The sequence below is a fragment of the Aulonocara stuartgranti genome (assembly GCF_965226115.1).
Source record: "Aulonocara stuartgranti genome assembly, chromosome: 2".
Classification (NCBI taxonomy): domain Eukaryota; kingdom Metazoa; phylum Chordata; class Actinopteri; order Cichliformes; family Cichlidae; genus Aulonocara; species Aulonocara stuartgranti.
Genome location: NC_138940.1, coordinates 38,167,763 through 38,179,884, shown reverse-complemented (window position 1 = coordinate 38,179,884; position 12,122 = coordinate 38,167,763). Strand labels below are relative to the sequence as shown.

General features: G+C 39.0%; 1 protein-coding gene across 4 annotated transcripts in view; it reads left to right on the top strand.

Annotated features, from left to right (window-relative positions):
• Nucleotides 1–12,122, top strand: part of enox2 (ecto-NOX disulfide-thiol exchanger 2) — a 192,725-nt gene that overhangs the window by 48,650 nt on the left and 131,953 nt on the right. For 2 of the 4 annotated variants that reach the window (XM_082504497.1, XM_082504498.1), the window contains one exon: nt 166–256. The exons of 1 other annotated variant lie outside the window; for it this stretch is intronic. In XM_082504497.1, coding sequence (XP_082360623.1) covers nt 223–256 — 34 coding nt within the window. In that variant the 5' untranslated portion in view covers nt 166–222. Of the gene's footprint in view, nt 1–165; nt 257–3,683; nt 3,822–12,122 lie in introns of those variants that run through there. One more of the 4 variants, XM_082504500.1, reaches the window with a different exon arrangement.

Sequence of the window (12,122 nt, the reverse complement as noted above, 5' to 3'; positions counted from 1 at the left end):
ACCCCTCCTAAAAGCTCCTCCCGGTTGGTGTCCTTGAACGACTACAGAATGAATAAGTCGGGTTGCGGAGTTGTGGTGTAAAAAACTCTTCGGTGGTGTTTTGTGAACGGAACAAATGGCTGTTGACCAGACCTTTCTTACCCTTGGTTTTCTTTTACAAAACAGATTCGCTTACAAGAACAGAGAAGCTGAGATCACACCTGACGACGCTACACCTGTAGAATGTACAAAGACTACAGATCAAGTAGAGTCGCAGGTAAGAGGTCTAAGTGGATGCTGCTGCCCGTGGATAGTACCTATATAAGAACTTTTACTGTGTTGTCTTTCTGAGCTCCTGAGTTCAGCATTTAAAGTTATGGGACAAGATTTACTAACGTGATGCACCGGTGCAAGCTGAGTAAAAGATTTTCTACTGATATTTAGTGTGTGTGTGTATATATATATATGCCAACATACTAGAGAGAGAGATAACCAAAGTTACAGCGGGGAAAATAAGTATTTGACACATCAGCATTTTTATCAGTAAGGGGATTTCCAAGTGGACCATTGACACAACATTTCCACCAGATGTTGCCATCAAGCCAAATATTGACGTCATACAAACAAATCAGAACATATAAGTATACAAGTTAAACCATAATAAATAAAGTGAAATGACACAGGGAATAAGTATTGAATACATGGAGATAACAAGGGGCAAAATGACATAGAAAGCCAGGAGATCACCTGAAATCTGTCAGTATTGATAGAGAAATCCTGTCCCCTATCAGTACTAATTGATATCAGCTGCTTTAGTCCTAATTGATGGCCTATAAAGGCTCCTCATTACCCAGAAGGCACACAGGAAAGACTTCATGATGGGTAAAAGCAAAGAACTCTCTCAAGATCTTCGTAATCTTATCGTTGAAAAGCATTTTGATGGGAATGGTTATAGGTGCATTTCCAGAATGCTGAATGTTCCTGTGAGCACTGTGGGGGCCATTATCCGGAAATGGAAAGTGCATCAGTTCACCATAAACCTGCCACGATCAGGTGCTCCACGCAAGATCCCTGTCCGAGGAGTCCAAAGAATAATCAGGAGGGTTCTCCAAGAGCCAAGAACCACTCGGACAGAACTTCAGGAAGACCTTGCATCAGCAGGTACTGTTGTTTCAAAGAAAACTATAAGCAATGCACTGAACCGCCATGGCATCCATGCACGCTCACCACGCAAGACTCCATTGCTGAACAAAAAGCATGTCAAGGCTCGGTTAAAATTTGCGCAACAGCATTTGGAGAAGCCTGTGGATTATTGGACGACTATAGTATGGTCAGATGAAAGCAAAATTGAACTTTTTGGCAGTCATTCTACACACCATGTTTGGAGAAGAAATGGCACTGCTCACCACCCCAAGAACACCATACCAACAGTCAAGTTTGGGGGTGGAAGCATCATGGTTTGGGGCTGCTTTTCAGCAAGGGGTACTGGCAGACTTCATATTATTGAAGGCAGGATGAATGGAGAGATGTACCGGGACATTCTGGATAAAAATCTGCTGCCATCTACCAGGAAGCTAAAAATGAAAAGAGGGTGGACATTTCAGCAAGACAATGATCCCAAACACAAGGCCAAGGAAACAATGAAGTGGTTTCAAAGAAAGAAAATCAAGTTGCTTGAATGGCCCAGTCAATCACCTGACCTAAATCCCATAGAAAATCTATGGAGAGAACTGAAGATTAAAGTTCATAAAAGAGGCCCAAGGAACCTTCAAGATTTAAAGACCGTTTGTGTGGAAGAATGGGCCAGAATCACTCCTGAGCAATGCAGACGACTGGTCTATCCATACAAGAGGCGTCTAGAAGCTGTAATCACCAACAAAGGCTTTTCTACAAAGTATTGAATAAAGTGTGTTCAATACTTATTCCCTGTGTCATTTCACTTTATTTATTATGGTTTAACTTGTATACTTATATGTTCTGATTTGATTGTATGACTTCAATATTTGGCTTGATGGCAACATCTGGTGGAAATGTTGTGTCAATAGTCCACTTGGAAATCCCCTTACTGATAAAAATGCTGATGTGTCAAATACTTATTTTCCCCGCTGTATATATAACTTCACTTTGGTTCTTTTGTGCAGACTTAGTGCCAAGGCTTTTGATTAACCTCATTCAAACTCACGTCTGTGATTTGAACACGGGGAGCACAGTGGCACAGATGTGTACTGATATTTGTGAACCGTAAAAATTGTGAATTTAACATAATGTCACATTTAAATTATTTAAAGTAACCTACTTCAGTGGAGTACTTATGTAAATATCTATCTAGCTTAAGTACAATTTTTTAATTTGCTGACAATAACAGAAAACCAAGGAACTGATTTTGTAACTTCTTGTTATGCAGAGAAACTAAGGCAGTCCAAAGGAAAGAGCATTTCCAATATACAGCTACAGATATTTTCACATTCCTTCACTTGAAAGGGATGAAAAACTGAAAAGTCAATTTTAACAACCCGGGAATATATAGAAAGTGTTTTTTCTGAGTGCAGAAACAAAAGTGAAAGCCTCTGTTCACTTATAACAAACTGATAAACACTGGCCACTGTTGGCAGATTGTTTCAAGCCCAGCAATGATGTTTGTTCTTTTAACTTTATGATCTCCTCCACACCTGCTTCAAGCCCTGGAGGACGGGGCTGTGGCCCCCCCACACCCTCTAGCAGATTATTACATGAAGGAACCTTTTAAAAAAACAAAAAACAAGCGCGTCCATGCTCACAGGTGTACACACGGGTGATCACACCCACAAACTACACCCTTTTTGGCTCCTACCTCAAAGCACACTGTGTTCTGTTGATCTTATGTGCTGCACAATAATGTTTAACATTTAGTATTTACTGTCATATTCCCATATATCATTGTGATGCTGTTTATTCTATTACTCTTGTTCTCTTCTGCTTGCTTTCTTTTTTCTTTCTCAGCAGGTGATCCAGGTGATTGATATATGCATTTTTTTTTCTCTGCCCGTTCTGTTGGTTTTTGTCTTTTGCCCTTCTCCCCCGTCCCTCTTCTCAGCTGTTTCTCTTTCCCTCTTTCTTTCTCCCCTTCTTTCCCCCAGTCAAGTCTGTCCCGTATTCAGTAAGTGAAAATAAAATAAACAATAAAAGGTGAATCAAATGGACCATTACGGCAAGGCTGGGATGGTCAGTTTGGTAAAGTAAATCCGTTGGGCATCTTTCTTTGCCTTTAGACAACAATTCTGATGCAAAAGAGCCAAACGGGACAGGCCAAAAAAAAAAAAAAAAAAACTTTATGTAATTCTTAAATGCAAATTATGGATTAAGAAACAAAGAAATTGTAAACATGCGTGTGCATCCACGCATTGAATGTAGTGTTTTTATCTCTTAAATATTGTTGAACCATGCAGGGCATTTTCCATCTCTTGACACTGTCCCCCTTATTTTTAACCATAATAACATATGCATTGTGAGATACTGAACACTGTTGACCATGGTAATCTTGAATTTTCCTTTTGCACTTTGAGAATTTTGACATTTTTGTCACCTAGTAGAATGCCTCGACAGGTACTGGACGAATTACCATGAAATTCAATGCAAATATCTGTTTTCTCCTAATGATGAATTCTTATAATTTGCATGATCCCTAGAGTTTCCATCTTCTGCTGTCATTTTGTCTATCATGTTAGATTCATCTGTGATCTAGTCACTGAGAGGCTAGGGCACCACGTGGAATGAAATGCCCTAAACAGACAGGTCCATGATTTGCCCCCCAGCTAGATAATCCTCCTCTGCTTGTTATTCCCCTGCTGTTTCCTGCATTGCTGGTCAGTCCACACTTTGCTATCTAAAACACCAAAAAATAAATAAAACAGGTTTATAACTAAACACCTGCAAGACTCCCACCTTGTTTTGTGCTTTTTACCCACTGCTAACACTAAGATGCTACACATGATCACCATTCCACTTGTTTTGTGCATAAGCATGTTAGAATTACCACTAAGAGCATTTGGGCATTTAACATTTCCTTCAAAGCCTTCCTGTGGACAGCCTTAAAAGCTGCTAACATGCCTATATCTACACAGATAGTTATTCCACCTCAGAATATTTTGGGTATTTTGACAAAGTATGCCACTAACATAAGTACCTAACACAGAAAAAGAAGAACAGTAGTACTTAATAACTGGGCAGTTTTGTTTTGCAGAAGCAGGTGATCCATTATGCATTACATTAGCCATGGTATTACCATGGTTCAGTCCCCTATTATGGAGTCTTTGAAAACACCGGGATCTCACAGTACATTGTCTGAAAATAGAAATTGAACCGGGTAAGAAACTGACGAATTGCTAAAGAGGAAGGAAAGAGAGGGGGGAGTGAAAAGCACCTTACTTGCTGGGCTTTGGCCGATGAGTGTGTCCTTTCCCATTACTCTCACACAGCGCAATATGCAGGTCAGTCAGGTGGTAATGAATGCTCTGTCTGATACTTGGCCTTTCTCCCTCCATGCTGCTCGTCTGGTTCGCTCTCTCTGCTGTATCCTCTCTGTTTCTTCACTTTTTTTAACCAGGAATCCCATCTTCTCTTTATTGGGAAACATCTTGCAGTTTAAATGTGTCTCGGATCAGTTTAGACAATATAGATGTCAAGTTTTCTGTCTCTTTCTTAATTAATCAAAACCCAACTCCAACCCACAGTCATCTGACGGTGAAACCTAATTTTGTCAGCTTTATATGAAGAAAAACGGAAGGAAAATTTTGTTAGTAGATCATTCGCTTTAGTCTCCACAGTGCACACAGAGCTAATCAAATTCTGTGCACACTGAATCCCACTGCATGACCATCTGCAATAGGAAGGAATGTGATCATGCATTCATTCAACGTTTGGCTGAAATAAATAAAAGCAAGTTGAATATGTAATATTTTGACATTTCTTGTAAACACTAAAGTATTAATAAAAATCAATTATTATTATTATTTTGGAATTCATACTTTGTATGGTAATTTTCTTTTTAGGAGGAAAACAAAAACAATGTTGCTATTGCACGTTTCTTAAACGGGACTTTTTAGTGGTTTCATATTTTTCCTTGGAAGTGCACCAATCCTGTGATTGACAATAGTAACTACTGATAATAATTTTAATTTAATTTGATGCAATAGATGCACTTTGAAATAGTTAGGTTACTAAGTTATTTTAGCTTACAAATAATAAAGAAATTGCCCTGTAAGGTATCTCATAGAGTTAGCAGTTACAACAACATCTTAAGGGTTCCCCACTTGCAGCAAAGATACTTTCAGTGTGTTAAGAATGAAACTTTAACTAGCATTAAATAACTGAAAGTCTATTAAAGCTTGATAGGAGGTTCGAGGCTTTGGCACTTTCCTAAATCGGCAAAATGCCTCCTCTACCTTCAAGATAGCAAGACTGTTTTGGCACTGTGTTTAAAAAAACTACATATATTACAAATGAATTCATCAGAAGACATAAGCTCACTGATATGACTAATGCAAGAAAAACTTTAATTTGGTTTATACAAACATTCAAGCAGGGCTCTCTTAGAATTCAGAGCTGCGTTTATATCTGCAGGGATCTATAGGTCTACATGTCCTTTCTCAGACAAACCGATAAATGTTTAGAATATGGATGAAATGTTTTCACATTTCTGTGTTAAGCTCACCATACTCTCTTTAAGCTGGGGAGCGAGGTGTCTGGCTACAAGACATTGCCTGGCTTTGTGTTACCTTGGGGGCAGTGGAGTTTCATTCCAGTGCAAGGCCGATGGTACATTTGGTGCCAGGAATCACAACAAGCTTGCTGTGGAACACAGCTGCCAACATGCACGGCTGGTCCGCTCGCTCTCATAAAGTGATTTTGCTTCTGTCAGAAGACTTGCAGCATCTCAATGCAGCGTGTTAATGTTGCAGAACAGAGAAATGTGATTTGCGATCACCTCTTGTGGCTGTAATGATGGTGATGCAGGAGTGGTGTTTGTGTCAGTGGATTCTCTGGCTGTGGGAGATAGTGGGGCTAGAAGCATTGTTAACAACATTTCAGCAGTGCAGAGGGGTTAACAGTTGTTTTCACTCCATTTGGGACCCACTTCCATCAATATTCATCCTGAGGGAAGACTCTCCGGAGGAAGGCCTGCCCTCCTTTTGGATTTGGCCTAATCCAGTTTCCAGAACAGATGCTGATGTCACCAAGGCGCCTACAGTAACTCCCTCGTCTCTGATCATCATCAAAATGATGGCAAACATTGTTTTCCTTCTCAAAACATGTTAGCTCCAAATATTTTTCATGGTGGCTTGTTACTCCTCCACAACTCATTAAATTCATCCAGGGAGAAATGCACCAGTATGTGAACTGGGACACTGTGAGCTCACTTAATGAGCCGTGACTTATGCAGGGGAGTCACCTTAACCTTTCCTGTCCAGATGATCATCAGCTAACCATCAGTCAGGCTGCAAGGATATGAGGTTAGGTGGGAGGAGGAGAAGAAGGAACAGGTAATTAGAAAGGGAAGATTTAAGGAAGATAGAGGTCAGAGATAACTAGCAGGAGCCCAAAAAGACACAGATGTCCGCCATCCTCAGGAGACATTTCTGCACTGGCTGTCTCCCTTCATACAGAGCAGTGGAGTTAATGACATTTTCTCGTGTCTGGGCTACAAGCCCACCATTCATTGATCTCAGCGTGGTCAACACCCAATATCTCAACAGTCACTTTAGACTTATAGGCGTTCTGCTGAGCAAAACCTTTTTAAATATCATCTGCTTTCCTTCACTGAAGCTACCTGAATCATCTTCTTTGACTGGAAAAGGGCATGTTGGTGCAGCATGGAGCTCTCTTACCATGTGAAAACAGGACTGTGTGATATGACAAATTAGTCAATAGAGGCAAACAAACAGTGTCAACATCTCATGGGAGAAATAGTCATAAATGTTTAGTGGAAAGGGAAATATTGAGTGAAACTAATGCTTGCTTGTAAGAAGAAGGCTTTGTCTCTCTGAGCCGTTGTTAAAATGTTACTGTGATAGTTGTCGATGAGGTCCAGCTTCTGTTTAATATGTAATAATTGAATTTGAATAATTCATTCTAAGAGTTCCCCGTTAACTAAACAAATATATTAGGCAGGAAATTAGATCTCTCTGGTTTAGCTGTTCTATGTATTTCTGCTTTATTACATGAAACAGAGATGAGCTGCATGATATGGACTCGTGATTTCAGAAACGTGGTCAAGTCTTCTCACATAAGACATTTTGAAATGTTCTAGCCAAAATTACTACTCACTTTCAAGTCCACCAATTTATTTGAGTAAAGAGGGCTCGAATGTCACCAAAGACACACGTTCTCACATGAAGCCATTAAAGCGAACCGAGGCTGCTTTCATCTGCTGAGGCACAGAGTCAAATTAATGTTTGATTTGGATGTTTTGCTACGCTAAGCAGGCCACAAAAAGAACATTATTGTACAAAAAAATAAAAAAATCAAGACATCAGATGAACATCATTCCGTACGGACACTAAAATTGAATGAGAGCATGCACTGGCTGTTACTCATTACTACCGGCTGACAGGGGTAATTGAATTCTGCCTGGAAAACATTCACTTTATTTATGACGAGCATTTTCTGGTGAAAATGTGGACAGCAGAACAGAGAGTGTTCGTTGCAGGAGTGAGTTTGTTGTTTTGCATTTTTAATATCTCTAAATGTGGATGATAAATAAGAAACTCGTCGCTGATAATGTTGTGTTTGTGTCTGCTGATGCTCACCAAAGTATCTCTTAGATGTCTCCAAAGTTTTAATGCAGTATAATTTGCAGGTGTTCTGCTCTTGTTTTTCTTAACCTACTTTGGCATCTGAAGCTGGAAGCATACCCATCCAATATTTTCCAAAGGCTAGGCTGTAATCCAAATGCTCAAGAAAGACATGTTTTGTTATTACATATTATGACATGGTTCTGAAGTCTTTCCATTGTTACATAGCCGGCGTAATTCATACCAGGGTACTGGGTCAGCAGCCTAGCTTTACCTTTACTGGATCTGCGATAGACAGGCGACCTGTGTAACCCGCCTGTCACCCAGCGACAGCTGGACAGGCTCTAACCCCACTCTGGCTATGAATCGGGTAAGTGAAACGAAAAAGATGTTTTATTTTGAAAAAGTGGAGTTTCTATCTACAAAATGATAGAACACTGAGACTATAACTCTGCATACAATAGGAAATCAGTAAGAAGTTGTTTTTGTGCTGCCTGCAGTTTATATTCTTGGTAAACCGTACCTGCAGAGCGTATCTGTCATGTGGTGTGACAGTTTAGGTGTTTCTCATACTTGAAATGAATTCTACTTGGCTCATTTGAGGTATATCCTAACCAACATCCAGCAGCAGGTGAATTTGTGGATTTTATTGGCAGGAAATAACTGTATACTGATAAAACACTGCTGTTTGTCAAAGGCGAAATCATTAAAGCTGTTAAAAGAGTCACTGACAATATTTACTGATGCTAGAAGAAAGACAGAGTAGTAGTGCGTACTGTCGTAACTGTACTTGAATGAGCCCAATACCTTGTTTGTGGAATAGTGTTCTTCTGACTTCACAGTGGATGGAAAATTGAGGGCAATTTTGTGTTTTGGAAAAGGGTGATGGAACTCTGGCCTTTGGTAAATACTTTTATTTACCTTAGAAATGATTGTGCGATGGCAGTGGAAACCCAGGTATTGGTAGGGCAGAAGGGAAAATCATTTGACACAGTGGCTATTTCCTAAACGTATCTAGCTTTTATTGACCTGAACTATACAACCTCAATTTTGGCTTGTGTATATGCATGCATCTTTGTGTGTATGTGCATGTCTGAATACAGCCTTTCAATTCAAAACCTACGCAATGCAACAGTCCTGCAATACGCTTCTCCTTTTTGTTCTGCAGGTTATAGTGTTTTTTTATTTATTTTCAAATAAAACTCAACTGAAACATTAAAAAACCAATCAGATATCACAAAGAAGGTTTTGTTCTTGATAGAGGTGGGAAACTTGGTGTAAGGAACCTTCAGCATAAACAGACTAATTAAATAAATCATGACATGTATGAAACATCCAATGGGAATGTCAGCTGAGTTTCCTGACAGTATAGTATGATTGCAATGATTTTCCAAGCTCATACACCCACATTGAGAAAAGAACATAGAAAACATATCAGATTTTAAAAATGACACATCTTATTATTTCACGAAAAATAGATGTTTGATCAAATCAAATCAAAATTTATTTATATAGCACATATTAAAACAACAGTGTTGACCATAGTGCTTCACAGTCAATAAAAACATGAGACAGTTAAAACAAACAATAAAAGAGGACAACAAACAATAGGTAACAACGCAACAAGCTAAAACAGCCAACTAGACAGAAACAAAAGCCAAAGTAAAAAAATAAGTTTTAAGACGTAATTTAAAAGACTGGATAGACTCAGCAGTGCCAATATGAACGGGGAGGTTATTCCAGAGTCTGGGTGCCACGGATGCAAAGGCCCGGTCGCCTCTCGACTTCATTCGAGTCCTAGGTTGTGCTAGGAGCCTGTGGTTGGACGATCTAAGTGCTCTGTTGGGATTGTATGGATGGAGTAAATCAGAAAGATAACTGGGCGCTAAATTATTCAAAATATTAAAAGTGAACAAAAGAATTTTAAAATCTATACGATATTTAACAGGGAGCCAATGTAATTTGGCTAAAATTGGAGTTATGTGTTCATGAATTCTCGTTTGATAGCAGCATGTCTCAAAAAGTTAGTGAGCAACAGAAGGCTAGACAAGTAATTGGTACTAAAACGAAATAGCTGGAGGAATTAACTAATTAGATTTATTGGCAACTAGTCAGCAACATGATTGGGTATGAAAGGAGCATCTTAGAGAGGCAGATTTTCTCAGGAGTAAAGATGGACAGAGGTTCACCAATCTGCAGAAAACTGCGTCTACAAATGATGCAGCACTTTCTGAATAATGTTCATCAGTGTAAAATTGTGATGACTATCTCATTATTTAAAGTACATAATATATCATCAGAAGACCAGAATCTGGAGAAATGTAACAATGCAGCCTTTAATATTGGCAGCTTGAACATCTGGAATGGCAATGTCGATGCTTGAGTGCATCATACATGCAGGGAAGACCTTGAATATTTCACCAAGACAATTTTAAACCACATGCTGCACGTACAACAACAAAATGGCTTTAAATTAGAATTGAAGCATGTTAATCAGCAGACCTGCTCAAGGGATTAGTAGTACTATATGTATATGAAGTTATTATAATGAAAGCATTTAATGCAATAGCTTTATGGTCATTTTGAGGCTGTATATTACCAGTGCATTACCAGTGTGATATCTTGATCACTTTGGTATAAACTAGAGATGGACCGATCCGATATTACGTATCGGTATCGGTCCGATACTGACCTAAATTACTGGATCGGATATCGGAGAAAAATAAAAAATGTAATCCGATCCATTAAATATCACGAAAGCACCTCACAAAACTTGCAACACGCCGTAACTCACCTCAGAACGTTAGCAGTCGGAGCAGTATGCATCAGGTGATAGAGCGGCTGTGGCATGCGGGACCTGTCGGTGGTCTGGATAGCATGTGGAGCTTCGCTAGCAACCCGGCATTTCATCTCCGACAAAGTTATCCCCGAGAGAAGTAAAGCAAGTGTGTAAGTCCATCTCTGAATGTTTGTAAAGCATTCCCACGTTAAGCTTAACGAGCGACTGCCTCTCGCTCTCCGGCTGCTACTTCAATCATGAAACTGCTTAATGATCAGCTGATCGGCTTTTCTGTCGCGAGTCCGTGTCTCTGGTTTGTTTTTGGTCCACTTTGCACCAGAAAGAGGAAACCAGCGGCTGAACAACAGCAGCATGTTTAAGCTTGATCAGCTGTTGTTAGAATTTATTTAATATTTCTTTCTACACCAGGATCTTTTTCTACGTAGCTGACGGCTGGTAACTGTGCAGGGGCGGATCTAGCAAAGTTTAGCCAGGGGGGCCGATAGGGCATTAACAGGGAAAAGGGAGCACAAAGACATACTTTTCTTTCTTATTCTCATTTAAAATGTCGAGCTTTTAATAAATAATTATCTGACAGCCAAAGTTTTAATTTGATGCAAAATGAATAGAAGTCCATTACTGTATATAGTAACTATTAAGTCTAATATATATACCCTAGTAAGCTATACTACTTTTTCCTTTGGGAAGGTACCATCTGTGCAGTCTGCAATTTTGTTGAAGAAAGATGTTGAATCTATTTAATATTTCTTGAAAAATAATTGATTTCTGTGCATTTTTTTTCACACTGCATCAAATTAAGGTTGATTACGTCGATTAAGCATCATGAGGTGGAGCGTGAGGGGTGGTTCCCTATTTTTTATTTATTTATTTTTGTTGTTGCTGGGAGTTGGAGCCCTATTAGTTAGGTTGCTTAATATTTACGCTAAGTACTCTTTAAAATACCAGAATAGGGAGGATGGTGTAGGTCTAAGTTTATTAGATTGATCAGTATTGCTGAACTATGAAATATTTTTTTTGTATACAGGTATAACAGAATAGCTTTAGTGTAGTTGTTGTTTTAAACTTGAGTATGAACTTATACAAAATGCAGCAAGATATTTAAAAAACAGTTTTGTTGATTAAAAAACACTATATCGGATTCATATCGGTATCGGCAGATATCCAAATTTATGATATCGGTATCGGTATCGGACATAAAAAAGTGGTATCGTGCCATCTCTAGTATAAACTAAAGTAGAAAAGCTGTTACTCAGTACTGACTTATTGTTAGCAGCTGATTTGACAGCTCAGTAAAACATTCTCAACAAAAGCTGATATTATCTTTCTAATTGTAAGTTTCACGTTAGCTGAAGTGACTGGTACTTAAAACAACAGCTACAACATGAATGTTGGCAGGAAAAATGGTTACAGTTTTTGAAATTTTCCAAAATGAACACACTGTTGATTTCACCTTAAACGAACAGTAAACCTCAGGTGTTAACCATTAGAGGCTGAATCAAATGTACTAGTCAGAAAAAGGAGATGGTCTCCATTCTGGGATGATTGCAGCCTGCAGCTGTGCAATGGTCATTGGT